The sequence below is a fragment of the Psammomys obesus genome, unplaced genomic scaffold (genome assembly GCF_907164565.1).
Source record: "Psammomys obesus unplaced genomic scaffold, mPsaObe1.curated_primary_1811, whole genome shotgun sequence".
Lineage (NCBI taxonomy): Eukaryota > Metazoa > Chordata > Mammalia > Rodentia > Muridae > Psammomys > Psammomys obesus.
This window is the reverse complement of record NW_026596040.1, coordinates 28,058,478-28,082,171: the sequence shown is the minus strand read 5'-3', so window position 1 is coordinate 28,082,171 and position 23,694 is coordinate 28,058,478. Positions and strand designations below refer to the sequence as shown.

At 48.3% G+C, this 23,694-nt stretch overlaps 1 protein-coding gene across 2 annotated transcripts; it reads right to left on the bottom strand.

The window, feature by feature from the left end:
• Positions 1-4,002: 4,002 nt before the first annotated feature.
• Positions 4,003-23,638, bottom strand: Cidea (cell death inducing DFFA like effector a). 2 transcript variants are annotated; one of them, XM_055622857.1, is made up of 5 exons: positions 23,395-23,638; positions 13,107-13,251; positions 12,022-12,168; positions 5,382-5,563; positions 4,003-4,395 (listed from the first exon to the last, which is right to left on the bottom strand). In XM_055622857.1, the coding sequence occupies exons 1-5, from the start codon at positions 23,430-23,432 to the stop codon at positions 4,263-4,265; spliced, it is 645 nt and encodes a 214-aa protein (XP_055478832.1). In that variant the 5' UTR covers positions 23,433-23,638; the 3' UTR covers positions 4,003-4,262. The 2 variants fall into 2 exon arrangements, with proteins under 2 accessions (XP_055478832.1, XP_055478833.1); XM_055622858.1 differs by lacking the exon at positions 23,395-23,638 and adding an exon at positions 23,022-23,054.
• Positions 23,639-23,694: the final 56 nt, after the last annotated feature.

Below are 23,694 nucleotides of genomic sequence, written 5' to 3'. Positions count from 1 at the left end.
AGAGGGAAGGTTCATTATGCTGAGAGTATGCAGGGCTTCCTTACTGAGGAGGAGCCACATCTTCAAAAGCCTGGAGCTGTGGGGGTAAGCAGCCAGCATGCCCTGTGTCCTCGATGCCCTGGGGCATCTCTGGCATACAGATGAACTTATTTCCTGGCTCTGATGAAAAACATAGACAGGATTGGGGGTGTCATCCGGGAGTGGTAGTGCATGCCTTTAACCCCAGCACTCAAGAGGCAGAGGCAGGCCGACCTCTGTGAGTTGGAGGCCAGCCCTGTCTACAAAGCGAGTTCCAGGACAGCCGGGGTAACATGGAGAAACCCCGTCTTGAAAAAGAAAAAAACAAAGCAAAACAGAAAAACCAAACAACAACAACAGCAACAACAAAACCTACAACAAATAAAAAGAAAGAAAAATCACAAGATGTGAAGCCATGTGGGTTGGAAGCACTCAGGAAACGGAATCCCAGCTGTACTGTAGGCTCTAGTGTCATTGAGTGGCATTCTGTATGTATGGTGGAGAAGCGACTCCTTTCCAAAGGGCAGATAAAAGAGCAACAGCAGGACTGTGGCCCATGGAGAGATGCCAGCCAACCAAAGGCACGCTGTTTACATATTTAAAATTTCTGCAAAATGCCACACTGGTGGCACATGCCTTTAACCCCAGCACACGGGAGACAGAAGCAGGTGGGTTTCTATGTGTTTGAGGCCGGCCTGGTCTACATAGTGAGTTCCAGAACTGCCAAGGCTACATAGTGAGAGATGATAATGATGATGATGATGATGATGATGATGATGATGATGATGATGATGATAAAAATAAAATGTGTGCAAAGTGAGTTTTCCAGAAATGGAATCCCTGGTCCATGTAAGTTGAATCCTAATTTTACTGACAGAGGCTCAGAGAGCACATCTGCCCCCGGCAGAGGGATTTACACTGGAGCCCGGCTTTGGCCGTGTGGTAATAACTTTTAGAATACTTCATTGTATGTTCTCATGGTTTGGATGACATACTGGCCTGGCTGTGGCAGAAAGCTCTGGGTCAGGCCCACTGACCACAAGGTAGAGTCATCAGCATGCCTTTGTGTATGTTGGGGACAGCCACGGTGGCCATGGGCATCTGGTTCATTTGTTTAAAAAAAAAAAAAAAAAAGAGGTCCACTAAGAAACATGAAGATGGGGCTTGAGGGACTCAGGGCTCTCTGAGAAGCATTTGTTCTTACAGAGGACCTGGGTTCCGTTCCCAGCACTCACATGGTGGCTCAGAACCATCTGTAAATCTATCTTCAGGTGATTATTCCGTCTTCACGCCACTATGGGCACCAAGCACACACATGGTACATATACATACATGTAGATGAAATATTCATATACATAAAATTTAAAAATCTAGGAAAAAAAAATCAAGGTCAACATAGTGTCAAGGCCATGAACACTGAGTTTATGAGAACCTTTTTGTTTGTTTCTGAGTTGTTATTCTAGGCACAAGTAAATTAGTATTCTTGTGCTTAGCCCTATTCATCCGGGACACACAGCTCTTGACAGGGACGCTCACAAGTAGGTTCATCAGTGACCTACCCAACACCCTGCACAGGCCAGTCCTGCTGGAGCCAGCCTAGCCTGCTGCTGCTTCTCTCTGAGATGCTTGGTTGTAGAAAAACTAAGAGTAGAAGGAGAAAGTGTCACATTTGGAGAACATGCCGCCTAATTTGAACCAGAGACGGAGCTGTCTCTTGCTGGGGCCCTTCCTTACATAGGGTAGTTGGTAACTTGGCCCCCTTCTCTCTCCGCTTCAAAGGCTCTTTAAAGAGCCCTCTGCAGCCTTTGATGATACAACATCAACCTTTGTGATTCCCCCCCTCCCCACCCCCAGCAGGTCTTCCTGCTTTCCCTGAGAATGCTGGGAGAATTCCAGGGTCACTGAGCAGCTCCGGGAGCTAGAGACAAAGGCAAGCAGACCACCACCTGTTCAGAGGTTTCCCAGCATCAGGTGGTCCTTCTAGCTGCAGGCCCCTTCTCACAGAGAGGGGGTGGGTGGCCAGAGCCCAGGCCCTCCCTAGGTCTCCGTTGGTGGCATCCTTCATCTCCTATCCCCTACCCCCATCCCGCTGCCTGCATCCTGTGAGGAAAAGGACAGTCCCCCCCTCCCGCTAGCAACTGAATAGCAGAGCCAGCGAAGTGGCTGACTCAACAGGATCAATCCCGAGTGAAAATTCCTTTTTTGGAAGCCAGGCAGTGGCTTCCCGGGAGGGTGGGATCCTGGGGAAGTGATGCAAGCCCGAGGTGGGGGCGGGGAACCGGGGTTCTGAGGCCTCCCATTCAGACCTCATCCCTTCTCTCTTGGGCTGTCACTGCAGGGGCTGCGGAGCAGGGGCACCTTGCTGCTTTATCAGGTTGAAATCCACAGGATGTATGTGTGTGTGTGTGAGAGAGAGAGAGAGACCAGAGACAACAGAGAGACAAAGAGAGAGAATGAGAGACAGACAGAGAGCGAGCACACACATGGCTGTGTGGGTCTCATCGGCACAGTTCTCATCTGCAAAGTCTCAGCCTGGGACAGCGGCTGACTCAGCAGGACCGATCTAGGAGGAACAGAGGTATCTCCCAGGGGCTGTTACCCTTCACTCAGGGAACAACACCTCAGTTCCTGTAGGAGTCTACTCCCCGCTCTGATGACAGGGTAGGGGAGACACAGCTGGCGCCTCCCACATGGGCTGAGGGTGACACTTGAGTTTCCCTTGAGCCCAGTGTGGCCCAATGATAAAGCTACCTTCAAAGAAAGATCCAGGTGATAAACAGGAGCCTCACGAGGCGCTGTGAGGGCCTACGCCCAGCCGAGCACCAGCTAGAACCCACAGCTGACAGGGCTTTGGCTTTTGCCTTGGCCAGCGCTAGGCAGAGCTTGGCTCCTGGCTGAAAGGGTTCTCTTGGCACCATAGCATCCCTTGGCTTCCAACCCAGGTTCCAACAGTTTTATTTCTTCCTAAAAGCAAGGCTGAACCTACTCCATAACCCAGAAGGCCCCTTGTGCAGGTCCTTAAGCCTTAGAGCCTTTGGGGCTCATTAAAAGCTTTTAAAGGGGCAGGGGGCAAGGACCCGAGTCTAGACCCCCAGAGCCCATGTAAGGCTGGATGTTTAAATTGGTTGTTCCCAACCTGTGGGTCATGGCTCCCACAGGTGTCACATATCAGCTATTTCCATTACCATTCATAACAGCAGCAAAATTACAGCTATGAACGAGCAACAAAATAATTTTGTGGCTGGGGGTCACCACAGCATGAAGAACTGTATTAAAGGGTCGCAGCGTTAGGAAGGCTGAGAGCCTCAGGTTTACACCTACTGTGGATCTACAGTCCCAGCACGCCTACAGCCAGCTGGCGGTGGGAAACAGGAGCAATCCCAGAAGCCTGTGCTAGCCTGTGCGGCTTTCCAAACAAGCTGGAAGGTGAGGACCCTCCCCCGGGATGTCTTCTGTCTTCCACACATGTGCCACGGTGTATATGTGCCTGCACTCACACTATATGAACATGTATACGTACACACAGACACACAGACACACACACGAGAGAATTATACTTTAGAAGGAAAAGCTAAAGCAAATAAAATCCTGGCTGTGTGTGACAGATCGTGACTTTTGCATTGAGTACGGATAAAGATTAAAGGGCAACAGGGCTGGACCCTTGCTCGGTGGTTAAGAGCGCTGGCTGCTTTTCCTGAGGACCCAGATTCTATCTCAACCACACACAGCAAGGGTCATGGCTGTCTGTAGCTCATCTGAGGAGATCCGACGCCCTCTTCTGGCCTTCTTTTGGGACAATGTATGGGTTGCGTAGACATACATGCAGGCAAAGCACCCACCCCCAAAAATAATATGATAAAATTAGAAAGAGAGATTAAATTGCAGCGATAGCTATCTTCCGGTTTAGGGCTCTGGTTTTCGTTCTGTGGGAAGGTGTGGTCACGTCCGGAGAGATGAACCATTTGCAAGAAAGCACGGCATATATTAAAGGGAGTCTTGTGGTCAGTTTTATTACCATAGGAAAAGATGCAAAGTGTCTAATTCATATGCACGCTGCTCCCAGACACTCCACTGTCAGTCCCTTCCTAAGGCCCTGAGAGGGCCCGTCTGCCTCCTTTCCCCCTGCACCTTGCACCACCGAGGCCCCTTCCTTCTTTTGGCTGCCCACAGCCTCTACAGAAAGGCAGTGAATTTACAAGAAAAGTGGGCCCCTGGCCCTCCGGAGCTTGATCTGATTACATGAATCAGCCCTTGGTGCTAGGCTTGGGCGGCGGCTGCTCCTCTGTATCGCCCAGCGCCCGGAGCATGTGTGCGCCTGCGTAGACCAGGAACTGTCCTACCACCTGAGCCGCATAGGAGAGGAACCGCAGCAGACTTCTGCAACACAGGGAGACAGAGATACTTCAGGCTTGGGATTCTGACCCGACCAGAGCTGGAATGCTGGGGACGCTTCACCCCATCCCTCCTTACTAAGCTCCGAGGGGGTGGCAACCATAGTTGAGTTGTGGCATCCATGGAATACCACAGCGTCTGGATGCTCCCTGGTAGGCTGCCGGTACTCTCTCGAGGTCCGGGGCCACTTACTGGCCCCACAGAGCTCCTCCTACTCCGGAGAGTCCGGCAGCCTAGGTGTAGGGGGAGGGGGCGTGCTGCTCAGTCCCCTAGGCAAGGTATCAAGACCAGTCAAACTGAGGAAACTCAACAAGGGCTGGGATTATGGTGCTTCTTTGGGGGGTACGGAGGGTAGGTACCTGGGGTGTTGCGGCTCGTTCCTCACAGCGAGGGAACGCTTTGCCCTGCCCTAGCCTCTGAAGTCCCAAGACTGAACTAGTGTCATTTCAGACTGCGTCAAACAGAAAGTGTGTCTTGGCCTGGCGTGGTGGTGCATGCCTCTAATCCCAGCACTCTGAGAGGCAGAGGCAGGTGGATCTCTGTGAGTTCGAGGCCAGCCTGGTGTACAAAGTGAGTCCAGGACAGCCAAGGCTACACAGAAAAATCCTGTCTTGAAAAAACAAACAACAAACAAACAAGTGTTCTTTCTGGACCAGATTCCATGGCGTGTGTAAACTTTCATGTGTGCGTGTTTGTGCATGTATGCATTGTGTGTGTGGGAGGGGTGAGTGGGTGCTGGGTATTGGACCGAGGGCCTCTAATGTGCCAAGCAAGTACTCTACCACTAAGCTATACGCCCACTTTGTGCTTTTTACTCTGTCTGTGGTCTAAAACCAGGTGTCACCTGGTGACAACGGAGGGTCCAGGCCCTGTTGTGGAGCCCTGGGGCAGAAGACAAGCCGGGAGGAACCACCTGGGCCTCGCCTGGATGTTCAAGACCCCCAGAGACCCCCTCCCCCGGAGACTGTTACCTTAACATGGCCTTGACGCTTGTGCACCTGATGTCGTAGGACACTGAGTACATCTCGTATATGGTGGCCTTAACGTTGAGGCAGCCGAGGAAGTCCTTGGGATTCAGCCTGTAGAGGTCGAAGGTAACTCTGGCTATTCCCGACTTCTTCGGCTGCTTGCAGATGGGGACATACTTACTGCCCTAGATCAAGGAAGCAAGGAATGGGTTTAGGAGTGGTGCTGGCTAAGACACTCGAACCCCACAGTTCTGGGCTTATGCCAAAGTTAGAGTCTCCTAAATGTCGGCTGTAACTATTCCAGTCATGTTTATAGCAGGACAACACGGCGTACTACAACATGCCTAAACATGCACTCTTCCCTCATCAACTTCCCGTCGTGACTCAGGATGAGTTTGCTTTGGCCGTGAGGACTCCGTGTCTGATGTGTAGAGGTTCTGCTCTCTTTGGGTGCTGAGGCTTGCTTGTTTGCATGGTGCCCTGGGGCTGCTCTTTGAGTATCTGAGGACATCGTCATCTTCCTCTTGAAATAAGGCCGTAGAGGAACAGGAAGCACTCTTTCTGGGGCTAGAGAACTTGCCTAGCATGTTCGGGCTTCTGGGTCCAAGTACAATCTCCAGTCCTGTGGGGGAGGGGGGAGGGATGAGCAGAGCCAATCCCGGTTCATGAGCTGCTTTCCTAAGTGGGTTGGTTTCTTTTTTTTCTTTCACTCACTGGTCCCACTGTATCCAGGGTCAAGCTTAGATGACGCAAACCCTTAGATGATGCCTCAGGAGCTTTGGGAGTTAAGAGTACTTTGAAAACCGAAGGTTACGTAACAACACGATCACACACATTTGAAATTGAAACATAAGTTCCCCTAAAAGTGTGCCAGGCCTTCTGGCTGAAGCCACTGCAGATCGTAAATGACAAGTGACTCTGGTTGTCCCCCGTGTACCATGCACAGGACACAGTGCCACCCCTTTACCACCAGTGCACTCTCTGGGAAAGAAACACCGTTTAAAAACCCCAGACTGGGTCTGGGGGATGATGGCTCAGTGCTTAATGAGCGCCCACTTGGCAGCTCATAACTGTCTGTAACTCCAGTTCTAGGGGACCGGGCACCCTCACACAGACACATATATGCAGGCAAAACCCCGCTGCACATAAAAATAAACAAGCCTTAAAAAACAAAATCCAAAATCGATGGTGGCGTGAATCTTTATCCCTAACACTGGCAAGGCAGAGACAGGCAGGTCTTTGTGAGTTTGAGGCCAGCCCGCTCTACAGAGCAAGGATCAGGACAGCCAGGGCTATGGGGAGATCCTTTCTCAAGACGAACAGACAAACAATTCAAGATTAGGGAATAGAAGGATTCAAGTCTGTCACTCCCCGCAGCTTTTCTTCACTTCTTCACATGTTATCTGGCTTTGCAAAGCTTATCTGGCTCTCCCTTTAGGCTGCCTTTGGTCTCGGTGCTAAACCAAGATGCCCTCACAATGCTAAGCGCAGGGGTCCTCACTCCTGGGCATGTAGGCTTCTCTAGGGAAGGAAGGGCATGACTGCACCTTGTCTTCTTCCGGGGTGGCAGGGAACATCTTCCCCGGGGATTTTTAGGGTTCCAAGGCTGAGCAAGGGAGACATCTGGTGGCTGCTTCTTGGTTGAAGTTTCTGCTCCTGTCAGAATGGGCCTCAGGGATAGCCTGAGGAATGTGGCAATCTGTACCCCGCACCACCATTTCTACCTTACAGAAAAATGGCTGAGAAATTAAGCCATGCAAGGACTCCGGAGTCTTTGGCGGGGCTTAGTGGTTAGCATGAGCTGTACGTATCTGTGAGGGCCTGGGTTCCATCCTCAGCACTCCCCTGCCTCCCCCCCCCCCCCAAAAAAAAGCAATAACCTTCAAACCAATCCAGTACTTCAGATTCACAATCCTTTGCCAGCCTTGAATATGGTAGTCATGATAGTCACACTTACCACATCTTGTCCTGACTTGGCACTGTGCTTCATTTCTTAGGCCCCATTCATGTGCAGAGCTTAAGTACGTCACTTCCAAATTCACCGCTAAACTCTCACTTGCATAAACTGACAGCCAACACCTTTTCCACCTGTCTTAGTTTCCTTTTGCTGCTATAATAAGTTGCCGGAACCTCGGCTTAGAAGTCTCTTGCTTATGTTCTGAAGGTTCTGGGAACAGGGGTCCTGGCCAACATTCCCACCTTCCCTGGCTGGTGGCCATCTTCTTCCCTTGCACCTCAGCCTAGATCTTACCCTCCTGCTCCCCCACCCCTTGAGAATCCTGTGGTTCCCAGCATCCACATGGAGGCTCACAACCATCTGTGACTCCAGTTGCAGGAGACCCAACACCATCTGAGGGTGCTAAGCACACCAATGGTACACCGAGGATAAACAACCTGCCTCCATCTTGTGATAAACAACAACCTGCCTCCATCTTGGGCTTGGAAACCGTCTTAAAGCAAAGTCAAACTGGTTCATTCCTGTTTATGATTCAATTTCCGTTTTTCAAGAATTAAGCTATGTTCTACTTGTAACCTTAACTACAGATGATTCTGCGCTGCCTTTTCCAGGAAATGGCCACCGTGCTTTTGTTTCAGGAGGTTGTGATGACCAACTTGTTATGTTTGTGTTCTGCTTCTGTAACCCCACTTGTTTGGAGACCCCTTCCTACTCCTGTGCTGTCAAAACCTTATCTTCCCCACATCCAGGGCCGACCTCTTGAACCCCACCAGCTCATGTACACAAATAAAGCCTGCTTTCATTTGGCCATGATTTGGGTTGGCGGCCTTTCTCCTTGCATCTGTGGGATTAACATATACGTACACACGAAGGCAAAATGCTCACTCATCTAAAGTAAAATAATTTTTAAAACTAGGAGGTACCTTTGTGCACGTGTGTGTACATATGTAATAATAAGACAAAACGAAACATTATCTACCCCAGAGGTCCTGTGTGTCTCCTCTGGTTATCTCACCACGTGCAGGAGAAAACTACCTCGCCTAGCTTCCCATGAACACTACGTTGCTAATTTTTCGTAGTTTTGAATTATCTAGAAATGGTTTGATACAGACATTCTCTCGGTGTAGTCTGGAGTTAGAGGATCCAGCTTAAGACCCCTTCAGATTCAAACTTCTTCCACGATAATTGATAAAGACGATTGGATTGCCCTTCTCTGTTCTGCTAAGTCCTGATTTTCTACAGCATGTTTGAGGGAAATGTGTAGCTCAGGAAATCGGTTTATTGTCGTTGTTGTTATCTTTCTGCTGTTTTTCTTTTGGGGTTGGGGACCCAACCCAGGGCCTTGTGCATGTGAGGTATGTTACCGCTAAGCCACACCTCGGCTCCAGGTAAGCATTTCCCAAATGGCCAAAGTACGATGTTTCAGGATCACTCTGATGGAAGATCCTTTCAAAGTGGAAAACAGACTGCAGTGCTTCGTGTAGCAGAATGATTGACTCCATCAGGACCCCCTCAAATTCTCCACTGCAGCTGAGCTTTGCGGACCCGGCAACTGTTGACTCTTGGTGCAGTATCAAGGCAGAGCCTTCTCAACCGTATGCAAAGACCTTTAGCATCCTCCTTTCCTCTCCGTCTCCACAGGTGCAGCCAGGCCACATTTCCTTCAGAGTTCCACCCAAGTGATGGAGTGTAGCAGGTTAACACAGAAGTATGTCTGACAGTTATTTATGTAGTGTGTGTGCGCTGTGTGTGTGCATGCCTGATTATATGCATATGTCCTTACTTAGAGATCAGAAGAGGCATCAAATCCCTGGAACTGGAGTTACAGATGGCTGTGAGCTGTGAGTTCCCAACTATGTGAGTGTTGGGAATGGAACCTGGGTCCTCTGGATGAGCAGCAAACACTCTTAAATTGCTGAACCATTTCTTCAGTGTAGAGGAACTTTAATTCAGAACATGGCTGTCCTGGAAAATATCACAGCCAGAGACCTTCTAGGTCTGTGTGATCTGGCTAGAATACAGACATGCCTTTAATCCAGGAGGCAGAGGCAAGCAGATCTGAGTTCAAGGCCAGCCTGGTATAGAGCAAGTTTTAGGTAAAGAAAAGCTTAGGTCTAGGTGTGGTAGTACACACCTTTAATCCCAAACAATGAAGGTAAAGTTAGTTTGTAGAAGGAAGTACTCATGTTTGAAAGTCATGTCTAATTGAGTGGCAGAAACAGTGATGAATCAAATAAAGACTTGAGAGAATAGGATATATCCAACTTTCATGAGAAAAGAGAGGAAAGGGAAGTTACTTAAGGGACAATTTAGAGAGAGAGAGAAAAGTTTTTACCAGGACAGTAATAGAGAGACAGGTTGCAGAGAGAGAGAACTGAAGTGAAGGCTGAATGAGCCAAAGAATGAGAAGGAGCCATAAGATTAGAAAAGATTGCTTGAGTTAGTTTGAGGCCAAACAAAGCAACACAGAGGCCAAGAGAAAAGCCAGATTAAACAAGTCACCTGGGAGAGGAGTTTGAGCCAGAACAGCTAAGTTGAACCAGCCAGCCCAGAGCTCAGGAAAACGAGAAAGGGTGAGCTTATTCAGCAGTAAGTCTCAGAGGCTGAAAACATTCTAGGCCTAGGTTAGCAGAAGAAGGCAGGAAGCCTCCAAGGCAACAACTGAATCAGGAGAATAAAATTTCTTTTACACTACAGCTCTAAGAATTCAAGTGTCTTCTAGACATTAAAGAGATTTGCAGGAAAAAAATGACAAAGAGCATAGTTTCTTGCTCTTCTTTTTTGTAGAGCAGTTATTTATTTTAAGAAAATATTTAATTAGAATATAAGGTTAGTTTAAGCTAACCTTCACTGTTGTTATTAGTCAACACATTTTCTAATTTCTCAATTTTAATCTTGAATACTGGAAACATCTGTATGTATGGCTTATAGTTTCTCAACCTCAAAACAAATGCCATTTGGAACTGGGTGACTCTTTGTTTCAAAGGCCGTGCATTGCAATTTCCCTTCTAAATGGTAACAGCTTATCATTCTGAACTGTTTAGATATTACTCCATGGCTGCTAAAAGCAAAATATCCCGGGTGAGAACCTCTGATTGACAGGTGTTTGTTGACTGCAGTGATGCCACCCACGTCAAAAAGGTACTAGAAGTCTTTATTACCTTTTGTTCATCCTGAGATGAAAACATCTGAAGGTGGGCTGCCTGTGCACTCACTCTTCTATGCTGTTCTCACTCAACAGAGTGATGGGATCTATGCAGACTGTAGCTGCACTTCATGTGTCTTCAAGGTTGAAGAGCATTTTATTCCTTAAATCTACAGCGGGATGTCGACCAATGAGAACCTAAATGGACATGCAGTGATGGCTGCTTGCCCATCTCCACCCTACCGCAACGGGCATGTGGCTTGTTGCCAATGCTTACCATCACTTACAAAGGTGACACAGTGGTCTGATAATACATCCGCTTTATGGGTGCTTGTGTGATTCTGGGGCGTGTGCCCACGGATGGATCCTCGTTCCTAGGTCACAGACTGCATTTCAACTCTGTCGTTTCAAACATCAGTTTGTAGGGCAGGGAAGCTTGTCCTAGATCTCGAAGATGGAAAAGGAGATCATGGTGCCCCCCGTTTCCTCTATGCTCTCTTCACTCCCTTGCTCCAATGAGTGGCTTTGCCCCACTGATCATGGACTGGACTCCACCCTTCCCCCAAACTGTGAGAGAAAATAAATCTGTCTTCCTTCTAAGTTAATCGTCTCAAGTGTTTTATTGTTGGGGTAGTCTTTTTGTGCACTGTGTAAAAGCAGTTTTTGTATTATTACATTGCTTATTCTGTACTGGCAGAGAGCTGAGTACTGGCTGGATTTTGGTATTGTTATTCTTTTTTTAATTTGACTTTTAAAATTTATTTATGTATGAGTGCTTTGTCTGCATGTACTCATGGATGCCAGAAGAGGGCATCAGATCCCATTATAGATGGTTGTGAAGCACCGTGTGGTTGACTGGAAAATGAACTCACGTCCTTTGGAAGAGCAGCTAGTGCTCTTAACCGCTGAGGCATCTCTCCAGCCTGGTACTGTTATTCTTATGGCTCATCATCTACCTTGGTATATTGTAAACATACACCTTCCTCACCGTTTGATTGGCTTAGTAAAGAGCTGAAGGCCAATATCTCGGCAGAAGGGGAAAGGCAGGACTTCAGGGCTGAGAGAGAGGCTGAGAGGGGTGGGGATATATATTCACCAGCATGACACAGAAAAGGTCTGACTATGGGCAAACCTGGACTAGAACAGACAGGTTAGTTGAGTTAGATGAGCTAGCTGAGAGTCTGCTCAGCTTTGGTGCCTAAGCTTTTATAAAAAAACAATAAATCTCTGTGTCATTATTCAGAGCTGGCAGATCCAAATAATTCCAGCAATATTTTATTGTAGTGATGGAAAGTTGATGAGTGCGGCCACACAAACACACAAAGGATTAGGGCAGGTCTTGGTCAAAGCTCATGCTTCAAAATTATTTGTTGTAAATCATACAGTCTAAGTTCAGAGACATCAAATTTTTTAGAAATACCGACAATCCTTTTGAGTGCTGTGGCTTTAGCTAGGAGCCGAGTACATAACGTATACTAGGCAGCGCACTTGTAGATAGAACATCTACCCAGTTGTTGCTTGCATAGCAAGGCTGTACTTACCGGGGTCCATTTCTGTCCCCTTTCCAGGATCATGAAATGTGTGTTGTCCCTTAAGGTCTGAAAGAACTCCTCTGTGTCCACCACGGTACCATCCTCCTCCAGCACCAGCGTGACCAGGCCAGCTGTGATAGCCAGGACATTCAGAGTCTAGGTTTGCAAGGGAGCAGAGGAACAGGGTAAAGGGAGCTATCTGCCATGGGGCCATCAATGACATTCATGTTAAGGTTTCAGGAGGGCTGGCTGGCTGGGATAAAGCTGTGTTGGCAAAGAACCCCATGGACTGGTATCTAATGATCCAGCCTTCAATCAGAAGAACAGTCTAATAAGGTTTTGACTGGACCTCTCTCTTCCCAGGGAATGAGGTAAGTGATGTAGCTCATGTTTACAGTTTCCATGGTTACCTATCACATAGGGGAAGAGCAGGCCACCCTGCACACCTGGTCCGTTAAGCATGTGGCCCTGAGAGGCACCCCTCACACCTCTTGCTTCAGAGGCTGGGTGCTGGATGCCCACTTCTCGTTTCTGCAGGCAGCCCTGAGAGTCAGTGATTCTTCCTTCTTTGAGAACACTGTTTTAGCTTGAGGACTACCTATCCTGTTCAGGTTCCTCAGGTCTCTATATTCTCCCTTGTCAAAGAAGGGGAAGTTACATTTCAGTTGATGGATGCTTTTCAGGTGTTCACCTCTGGACCAGAGTCTTCTGTGATGCCGAGACACATGGCACTTTGAGGACTTAAACCTATCCTCTACCTGCCTGTTACATCTCCCTTCAAGGCTCTGAAGCCTAGAGAGGGATTAATGGGTTTGATACTCTCTCTCTTCTTCCCCTTTTTTGTTTGTTTGTTTCTTTTCAAGACAGGGTTTTTCTATGTATCCTTAGCTGTCCTCACTTGCTTTGTAGACCAGGCTGGCCTCAAACTCACAGAGATCTGCCTGCCTCTGCCTCCCAAGTGCTGGGATTAAAAGCATGTGCCGTCACTCCCTGGTAAATATGCTCTTTCTTAACGCTTGTGTCTTGGCACTGGCTTAGTGCCCAGGCCTGGACTCTGAGCTAGCAAAGGGTACTCAAGGCTGTGACCACAGTACCTTGCTGATAAGCTCCTCCAGGGTGCTGGCCATCACCCCACGCCGGCTGCTTCGGTCATGGTTTGAGACCCGGAAAGGACGAGCTGGATGCATGAGGGGTGTCAGCAAGGCCTTCCTGGTCTGCAGTCCCACAAACGCCAGGGGCCTGTGAAGCAGGCAGAGGAGAGCCATCCTTCAGACAAGGGTTTGGGTTTTGCCATCCTCCTCCACCCTCCAAGACAGGGTTCCTCTGCTTAATAGCCCTGGCTGTCCTGGAACTTGCTGTGTAGACCAGACTGGCCTGGAAGTCACAGATATATACCTGGCTCTGCCTCCTGAGTGCTAGGATTCAAGGTGTAGGCCACCACTGCTGGGCTTTTTAAGAAGAGGGTTGAGACACATACACAACTAATGCAATTATTCACTTTATGTGTCTGAGTCTTTTTCCTGCATGTGTATACATATGTGTACCACACGTGTGCGCGGGACCTGTGGCATTTAGAAGTGAGCATTGGATCCCCTGGAACTGGAGTTACCGATGGTTGTGGACCGCTATGTGGGGGCTGAGAGCCTGGGTTTGCTAAAAGAGCAATACGTGCTCTGAGCCCCTGAGCCATCTCTCCAGCCCCCAGATACACACTCATCTTGTTATTGTTGTTATGAGTGCCTGCATGTGTGTGATGCGCACGTGTGGGCATGCACGACACAGTGTGTGAGTGGAGGTCAGGGGGCATGTTTGTGGAGCTGCTCCACACCTCCTGCTTTTATGTGGGTTTTTGAGGATCAAATGCAGGTTCCCAGGCTTGTGAACCAATAGCCTTTACACACTGAGCCACCTCAGCAAGCTAGAAACTCTAGAAAACGAGAGAGTTGGTGTCTGTGGACAAGCAAATTTTACATATTTTTGTAATACTGGCGCCAAATTAATTTAAAAGCAAAATACCAATCAATGTATCAGTCATGTCAGGATTTTCTTTTGTTCTATTTTCAATGTAGGGGGTAGAACTCAGGGCCCTAGGCTTGCTAAGCTCTGCCACTGAGCTTAGCAAGGTTTTGAGATCAAGATCAACAGAACTGCCATCAAAAATGTCATCAGAAGACCAGAGAGGCAAAGCTCTGGGTCCTGAGTCGCACAGAGCCTTGTATTTAGTTTTAATTCTTCGAAAAATGTGGACTTACACACCTTCTGCTCAGCCAGGTTACAGCATGTGAAAAAGCACGCACCGGGTTATAGACTTTTTATATGTACTCTCGGAGATGATATTCTCTTTTCTAGGCAAAGACTAAGTAATAGACTTTAGCTGAGTCAGATCTTCACTGATGACATTTTAAAAAAATGTACGCCCAAATCACACCAACATGGACCAGGGAAATAATTACAGCAACATCAAAACAACATTTTCTGAGGATATCAAGCCAACTCTTCGTTACTCAGTTTTTGTTAATGGGAAACTACAAAAATGTAGTGTGTTAAACTAGTGAGAAAGAATAAAGATGGCTGCTTTTGTAGTAGTTAATTATGAAAAACAAATTTTGTTTTATTTGGGTTTACTATTTAATGAGCTCAACTTCCAACATATAATGGGGTTGTTTCTGATTTTTGTCGCTTTGAGTCAGGGTCTCATATAGCCTAGATTAGCCTTCAGCTCCCCATGTAGCAGAAGATGACCTTGAGCCCCAGGCACCCACCGTCACCTTTCACAGGTCAGCTAGTGCTTTAAGCTAAGCAAGCGATGGAGGAGCAGAATCTCCATGCTTGTCAATGCGGGACACTGGTCTCCATGAGAGAATGCCGAACTGCCTCTGCCGTACCACTGCGTGTTCTCAAACGACAAGAAAGGCTGTATTTAACAAACTCGAGAACTACTCCCGGCAAGTGAAGCATGAGACGGTGCCCCAAAATAACTCCATCAGGGTGACAGAGTGCTGTCGGCCCTCAGTGGTTAAGCCTCTGCGGAAACCAGGTGAGCCACATACTCAAGGCGGTGGGCTCTTTTCATTTGGGAACAGACCCATAAAGATGGGATTCCCAGGGGCTGGGGAGATGGCTCAGGGTTAAGAGCACTGGCTGCTCTCTCAGAGGTCCTGGTTTTGATTACCTCCCACATTGTGGTTCACAGCTGTTAACTCCAGTTGTAGGGAATCTGGTGCCCTCTTCTGGCATCAGTGGCCACTGCATGCACGTGATGCACGCACACTCATACACATTAAAGAAAATAGATAATTATTTTAAATAAAACAACGCAAAACCAAAACCAAAAAAATCCTCTCAGGTTAAGTCATGTTGCTATCTGGGTTGACAGGTCTCAGGAAGCTCAGAAGAGGACTGAGTGCCCAAACCTGCCGTTTGCAACTTCTCATCCTCTTCCCTTTCCTCCCCATCCCTCTCTCCCTCCTATAGCTCTACCAACAAGTTGGCACTCTGGAGTCAGACCTAGACTGCCGGCAGCAATTTGGTCTTAAGTATACGCAACCGGCATCACCAGGATTGCACACTGCTGGCCTCCGAGCACCTGCCATGGTAATTCCTCAAACCCCACTGTCACTACCCCATCACACCCCACTTCCCAGGAGAGAGGACTGAGGCCCAACATGGTTTCTCAACATCATCCAAAGTGACAAAGGTAAGTGATGGGCTACGACGTGGTATCTGTCCTAAGCCAAAATTTTCTGTTGGGTGGGAGAGCTTCAGATCACAAGCAATCACCAGCATCCTGGAGCAACCGTGTTGAAAGCACAACATAACATAATTATTTTAAAATTATGTATATAATATTATATATAATATTTTATGATATAATATTTATTATTATTATTGTTGTTGTTGCTGAGACAGAGTCTCTCCATGTAGTCCTGGCTGTCCTAGAACATGCATTGTAGAGCAGGCTGGCCTCAAACTCATGAAGTTCTACCTGCCTGTGCCTCCCAAGTACAGGAAATAAAGTCCTGCACCACCATGCTCAGCTTTGTATTTTTATCATTTTAGGTGTGCATGTTTGGATGTGGGTATGTGCAAGTGGAAGCAGGTGCCCACAGAGGTCAGATGCTCAAGTGCTCTGGAAATTACAAATGGTTGTGAGCCTCCCGATGGGGTGCTAAGAACTGAACTCCGGTCCTTTGTAAGAGCAGGAAGCGCTCTTAACCACAGCCCCCAGCACAGTGTGTTTGTGTCTACAAGCTCAGTTCCTTCCCCTCTCAGATGTATAAAGTGGCTGCACAGTGTGATTCCCTGTGAGGCTTCACTGAGGGGTTCGGGGTAGGTCAAAGGGTCCCTGGCCAGGGTCTCCCATCAGATTGACCTTGGAACCTTCTCAGAGACCCAGATGGGTCCAAGCACAGCAGTGGCCCTGGCAGATGGCTCCTGAACTTCTGCCTGGATTCGGAGGAGTTACACCAGGTTTCTGTTGCACAACCCGAAAGCAAGATGTTCACATGTGGCTGAGCCACCACTAGGGCAGAATTCATGCGATGCTGTCACACCTGGTGACTTGGAAGGCAGAGGTTGGGGACTAGCTACCTTTATGCTTCCCATTCAGAACCCTGGCTTTGTTTTCAGCCTACTTGGACTGTGAGACTTCAATCAGCTGGTCAAGTCCTCATGAGGAAGAGAGAAAAGTGCTATGTCAGGCAAACACCTGTGTACGTTACTGGATTACAGAGAAATTTGTAAGCCATGCCGGGACAGCAGGCAGTGGAGAAGGCCATTAAGCAGTGCCAGGTTTGGAGTTTTGAATATACACTCAACTTTTTTGGGGGGAGGCGCATTTTGAAACAGGATCTTACTATGTACTTCAGGCTGACCAGGAAACCACAATCCTCCTGCCTCTGTCTCCTGTGTGCTACAATTGCAGGCCTGTGTCACCACTCCTGACTCTCTAGCCATGATGCTCTTACCTTGGTGTCTGCCCAGCCCCCGGATTATCTTTCTCCCACAGGAGACTCTAAGCCTCTGTGGAGAGAGTCTATCTCCTGCTCTTCAGTAAGAGCCCATTGATATTACCCATGAGGCCTCTGGAAGCTGCTCAGAGAGTGCAGGGTCTACCTGAGCAACCTCCCCCCCCCAACTATAAGCCTATATGTTGTTTATTTGCTAAGTCAAAAGAGACACACAAGAAAAACCAAAAGTGCCTGCTCTAACCACTAGCAGCAGAAGGCACAACTTTGACGTAGGTACCTGGACCCAGGTCTCCTTGTTGGAAAAGAGTCACATACCTTCCCAAGAGCCACTCCAGTACCCTGACCTGAAGAGTTCAAAAGTCCTCATTGTCTTTTCCCACCTGACAAGATAAGGGCTGGCAATCACTGTGACCCTGGCTGCCTCTACCTGCCCTCAGGGCGGCCTTCTTGGCAAGGAAAGACAGTGGATCTTTGTACTTAGCCTACTGTTTCCTAACCAAGAACTGGCTCATTGCTGGAGATAAGACTCTTAGAACACACTCGCACACACACAGACAGACACAGACACACGCACGCACACAAATCAAAACCAACCATTTATATCAAGGATGAGTACCTTCATGTGTCAAATTATAAGAAATTAGGCTTGTGGGAGGGGTGGGGATGGCTCAGAGATTAAAAGCACTGGCTGCTCTTCCAAACATCCTGAGTTCAATTTCCAGAAACCACATGGTAGCTCATAACCATCTATAATGAGATCTGGTGTCTTCTTTTGGCCTGCAGGCATACAAGAAGGCAGAATAATGTATACATAATAAAGAAATAAATCTTAAAAAAAAAGAAAGAAATCAGGCTCAGATGGAAAAAAAAACTTGTGCATCCATAGGTGTCACTTAAGCTTAGCCAACTCTATAATCTGTGAGCCCCAGGTCCCAAAGGGAGACCCTATTTTAACAGTCTGTCTCTCAAATCAACACTGTCTTATGTGGGTAATGCTGGCTCATGCCTTTAATCCCAGCACTGGGAAGGCAGATGCAGGCAGATCTCCATGAGTTCATGAAGGGGTTAAATGAACATTTATTCACACTAAATCTGCTTATCGAACATAGATGAGTACTGGCAGCTCCAACTAAATGACCAGTTGGGCCAAGCTGCTAAGTGAGCAGAGCAAGGTGTTAATGAACAGGCTATGAGTAATTCCTACTCACTTTGTCCCACAGGTAAGCCATTGGCACACTGATCAAAATGGGGCATTTCTATGTCTACCTCCCACTATTCTGACTTTTTAAGAAGAGTTGAGGTTGTGGCTTAGTAGTTAGCAGGACATATGGCCCGGGGGTCAGTCCTCCTTCCTCTCCAGCTCCCCAAAAGCAAAACAGAGAAAGCAGTTGCTCCCTAATTCCTTGCAAAATGGGTGCAGACAGTTCTATGAATCATTGAGGAAAGACAATAAGGAAACAGGATGCTTAAGGAAGTAGATTATTTAGAGGAAATCAAAACAATGGTAGAAATCAGATTTCATAGAATAGTCTCAAACATTGTCATACATTAGATCTCTCAGAAGAGGGACACAGAGCAAGAAGCCATAGAGTGACAGTCCACGTGGACTTTTCTCCACGTGGACTTTTCCCCACAGACATACACTTATGCACCAGAGGGGAATAAGGCCATAAACAAGATCAAAATCCCAGCATGTTAACAGCAAGGCCATGACTATGGGCAACCTCACCTTATTGACTTCCATGTCTTACTCAGGAGCCTAATTCCCATGATCCAACCAATGTACCTGAGCAAGACCATTCTCAACCGGAAATGAAATGCATGCTGTGGAAGGTATTGCTATAAAGATAACAGAGCGCTCACCAGATTCGGACCCCATACAAAGGGCCCATGAAACAAAGACTGGGTTACTCGCCATCAGCTTCTGTGAAAGACTTTTGCTCCTTCTCAGGCACCAGGGAGCTCGTCTGCTGCTTCTTTGTAGTGTATTTCGATCAATTCTCTGTCCTTTGTGCCTCTGGTAAATTCTTTTACCAACTGTCCCCACTGGCCTTGCCCACCATTCTACGTGGATACCCCCCCTCCCCCCAAAGTCCATAAAAAGCCCAATGCTACCCATGGGCTGATGTCTATTCTGAAAGTGCTGGAAGGAAGACCCTAGAACTAGTTCTTGGAGAGAAAAACAGATTATTTCCCCCTCCCCGTATCCTCAGGGGGTGGGTTCCAGGAGTCCCAGTATCCTCAAATCCACAGATGTTCAGGTCTCTTATGTAAGATGGAATGTTTGTAGAACCTATACATCCTCTTGAATATTTAACTCTGTAGATTACTGAGTATGCCAAGCTCAGTGTAACTACTGTAAATCATGGGGGAAAAGACCGTGTCTGTACAGGTGCAACTGAAAAGTACAGATGTTTACAAGAGCCAGAGATGGTGGCACACACTGGGGTCCTCAGGTGGTACACAACTTCAGGTGATTCAAAATTACTTCACTCTCAGTACCTGAAGAGACAGAAGCAGTCAGATCGCAAGTCTCAGGCCAGGCAGGGCTACATAGGAGAGTGTAGTCTTAGGATCAAGAAAAGGAACCAACAAACCTCCTCTCCAAACAAAATCAATCAAACACCATGCCCCTCCCCTCGCCCCGCTGCAGTTGGCTGAACCCTTGGAGGCAGCTGCATGGGTGTAGTTTGGTACTTTGGGTGTTATTAGTGATAGAAGCTACGCAGGGATCAGCAATAGCTGCTGTGTGTTTCATTGTTATTCAGAAAGTGAGGAATGTACATGAGGGAAGTAAAAGAACAGAACTTTATCAGCCAACCCTCACAGGGCCAAGAATATGTGAGAACATTAAGCCAGACCAATGATGAGGTCAAACCACCCATAAAGAGAGAGAGAAGGTGATGATTGGAAGTGTCCATCAGGCTTAGAGAGGGGTCTATGCAGGGCAGAGTCCAAGGGTAGTGACACCCAATGGTGAGTATCAGCAAAGTAGGCTTCCATCACCAAGCTCCTCACATGGCTCCTTGTAGGTAGCACACACAGTTGGACCGTGCTTGCCCAACACAGGCTGCCTGACCCTTGTCTATTCTTAGTGACCTAACAGAATGCTTGCTATTAGGGCACAGAATGCAAGACTGAAGCCCTTGAACACTTTGCAACATTATTGTGAAAGGACGTTTGGCTCCAGAAGCAACCAGCCAGGAGATTTGCTCGTAGCAAACTTGTTATCTTTCTGACCTCACCAGTGAAGCCAGGATAAATTCTGAGCTGGAAGGGCAGCTGTGCAAAACCAAGCTCTTATAAAAGGGAAGGTATTTTGATTCCCTTTTGGAATGGTATGGGAGATGGAGCCTGTACCATTTCTGGTGTCAGACTTGGTAAGCAGTCGCTGTATGCAGGATTTGTAGATAATTACAAATCCTCATGATGCCCTTTCAGGATGAATATCAGCTTTGTAACAGCGTCAGAGTTTGGCCAAAGCAGACTCTGTGATAATAAGGACCTACAAATATCCAGAGTTTTGCTGCAAGACCCCAGGCCTCTTTCCTTATTACCAAGGTCTCCAGTGGTTACCAGTTTGTCAACAAGCTGTTTCAGAACTTGTAATTAGGGGCCAGAGGGATGACTCAGCAGGTAAGCGTGCCCACTGCTCTTGCACAGGACTGCAGTCTGGTTCCCAGCACCCACATCGGGTGGCTCACAATGAATTGTAACTCCCTATCCAGGGGATCCCAAACATTTTTTTTTTGTCCTCTTCAGGTATTGCACACAAATAAAAAAGTTTTTTTTTTTTTAAATCATTAGGGAAGAATTTGTAATTTGTGTGAATGTGGTGTGCTTACACACACCTGTGAGCACGCACAGAGGCTGAAGGAGGACTCCTGGTGTTCTGCTTCATCATTCTCTCTATCTCATTCCCTCGAGACAAGTCTTCTGCTGAACCTGAAGCTAGGCTGGTGGCCACTGAACCCCAAGCACCCATCTGTCTCTATCTCCCACACGGCTGGGGTTCTGGGTGCCTGTGACCACGCCTGGCTTTATGTGAGGGCGCTGGGATCTGAGTTCAGGAGTCAGGCTTAGACAGCAAGCACGCCTACCCCTGAGCTATTTCTCTGGCCCCAAAGACTTTTTAATTGTTTACAAGTATTTTTCTCCCATCTCAGTCCAAGGCTTCCTCCAATCTACTCTACTATCGAGCCACACTCCCGGTACAAGTATTTAACTTTTTCATAATGTGTTTATTGATTAAGTTACCTCCCTGGTAGGATCCAGTTATTAGCAAGTGAATAACAACTACAGTGCACCGTGCTTGGCTGTTTACAGGGCACCAGCCGACCATGGACAAACAGTGTACCTTGCCTGTAGCTCTTTAGCCTGGCTAGGGTTTTAAAGAAGGGTGGGGAAGGGCAAAAAACATTTCCCTCCAGGCAGCAAGTGTTATAGGTTGTTTTCTTCTGGTTTTGTTTGGAATCAAGTCATGCCAAGGAATTAGAGCAGGCTGGTCTGGAAGTAGGTAGATATTTTGAGAACTGAAGCAAGTTTGTCACTAACAAAAAGCCCTGATCCCCCGGGACTAGTCAGTCTGAAATGGAGTGTCGTAGATCGTATGTTCTACAGTGTTTTGATTTACTGAGTCACGCCCACCTCCCTCATGACACCACAAAGACATCACCCACGTCTCCACATTTTGGATTTCAGTAAACCATTGCATGGTCAGATACAAGGCTGACCTCAGCCTTCACGCCTCCTCCTCTGAGGCAAACAAACTGTCACTGCTTAGTGAACGCCGACATCTGTAAACCTCAGCCCTTGGAGAAGGGGAAGAAAACCGCAGAACTATGGCTCTTGGTGAGGGAAGAGGGCATGCCCAGCTGTAAAGGCAGCAAAGAGAAGCCCCTGGACAAGATGGATACGGGGGAAATAAGGCTTCCCAGCACAAGCATAGACAGGAACAGAGGAAGCTGGAGGAGGAAAAGGGGAAGGCTGCAGGTGGAATTCAGAAATCTGACAGAGTTGCTCGCCTGCCTGCGATGAGGCTGCCCCATCATCCTCCCCATTTAAACATTGATGTTTCACCCACAGGTCTTCTGCCATTGCCAGGTAGAATACAGTGTTATTTGGGAGACTTTACAAATCTCTCAACCCCCAAAGTTAAGTCTTTGTTTCAAGAGGAAGCAGGTACCATCCAGGCACCTGCTTTTCATTTTGGTAGATACTTTAACTTTGTGAATTGAAACATAGTTTCCCTTCTGTCGCTGCCTCACAAGCTGCTGGAGCACCCAAGTCTGGTGACCCCATTCTTCCTGGCCCACATTTTTCTGAGGATGTGAAGTGAGGACTGCCACTGCGGGGCCTGTTTCTACGTGTTTCTACGTGTTTCTACGTGTTTCTACGTGTTTCGCTTTCTCCACCCTTTTGTGGTACTTTCACTATCTTTAGAGAACCAAGATCTCACTGTTTAACCTGTTCTGTAAAGCCACTGCCCTGCAGCAAGCCTTGACTCGGAAAACCAGTCATCTAGACTAGAGACTCAGAGGCAAGAGAATTGTAAGTTCGAGACCAGCCTGGACTATATTGCCAGTACTAAGCTACGCTGAGCCTTATAGGGAGACCCTCTATGTCCGTCAGTCTTTCTTTCTTTCTTTCTCAGCCTCACTGTGTCTGTCTCTGTCCCCATGTCTCTGCCTCAGTGTCGCTCTGTGTCTCTGGTCTCTTTCTTACACAGACACACACAGACACAAGCACACGCCCCTCTGCCTCATACCGTCTAGGTTATTACCAAGAACTAGAAGAATGTTCCATCAGCATGTGGAGATAAACAGAAGGGGAGCCATACCAGTGGCTTGGTAAGGCCACTCCAAGACAACCAAAATTGACCCTCAAAAACCTGAGCGAATCCAGCCTCCCCCATAGGTGTGATCCGCACGCACCCGGACGATCTAAGTCTGCACTCTCCCCTGGTCCCCCCAGTTTGATTCTAAGTCCCAGGAAATGAAGAGGCCCTGACCAGCAAAGACACTCCAGAGGTCCCAGTACCTCATCTTCTGTAGGAGCTGCAAGAGATGCGGCCACCCCTGTCACTTGTTTTGCGGACTCCCATGCACCTGGGGAGCGCCCTACCGGGCACCTGTGTCCCTTTTGGGGAGGAACCTTGGGGCTGCTGGGCCCGTGGGCGCTGGCTGGCGAGGGTGGAGACAGGCCGGGCCGTGCTGACTGGCAGGGGGACCACGGCGGCGGCCAGGAAGCAGAGACTGGGGGCAGAGGATGGGGTGTGAGAGGGAGGAGAAGTTCGAGGAGGAGCAGGAGGACCGGGGGGGGGGAGCAGAGGAAATGGAGCTGAGCGAGCGGAGTACACAGAGGGTAGGGTGACCTCGGGCAGGCACATGGGGGGGACATGGGCGTCACTCGCCTGATAAGGGCTCCCGCGTAGTCTCTGGCAGTCTCCATTGGCTCGGGTCCTCCTGTCCCCAAGTCGCGCCTCTTAAATCACTGCTGCGTCCGCCCCGCCCCGCGGAGACCTTGGCGACGGGCGGCACTGCTGAGAACAGGCGTGAGTTCTGGCTCCCACGCTGGGCCCCGGGGCCACGCCCCTTCGCGGGCAAACGGTGCAGAGGGCCCTGGAACACCAGATTTGGTGGTGCTGGTCACTGCTGTCAGTCTGTTTGTCCTTCTCTTCTGGAGGCTGGGGTGACTGGCGACATCACCAAAG

Coding starts and splice junctions, on each gene's coding strand:
- Cidea (XM_055622857.1), bottom strand. CDS start 23,432: ATGGAGACTGCCAGAGACTACGCGGGAGCCCTTATCAG. Junction 12,169..13,106: donor TGGAGGAGCTTATCAGCAAG/GTACTGTGGTCA, acceptor TTGCAAACCTAG/ACTCTGAATGTCCTGGCTAT. Junction 5,564..12,021: donor GGGGACAGAAATGGACCCCG/GTAAGTACAGCC, acceptor TCCTTGATCTAG/GGCAGTAAGTATGTCCCCAT.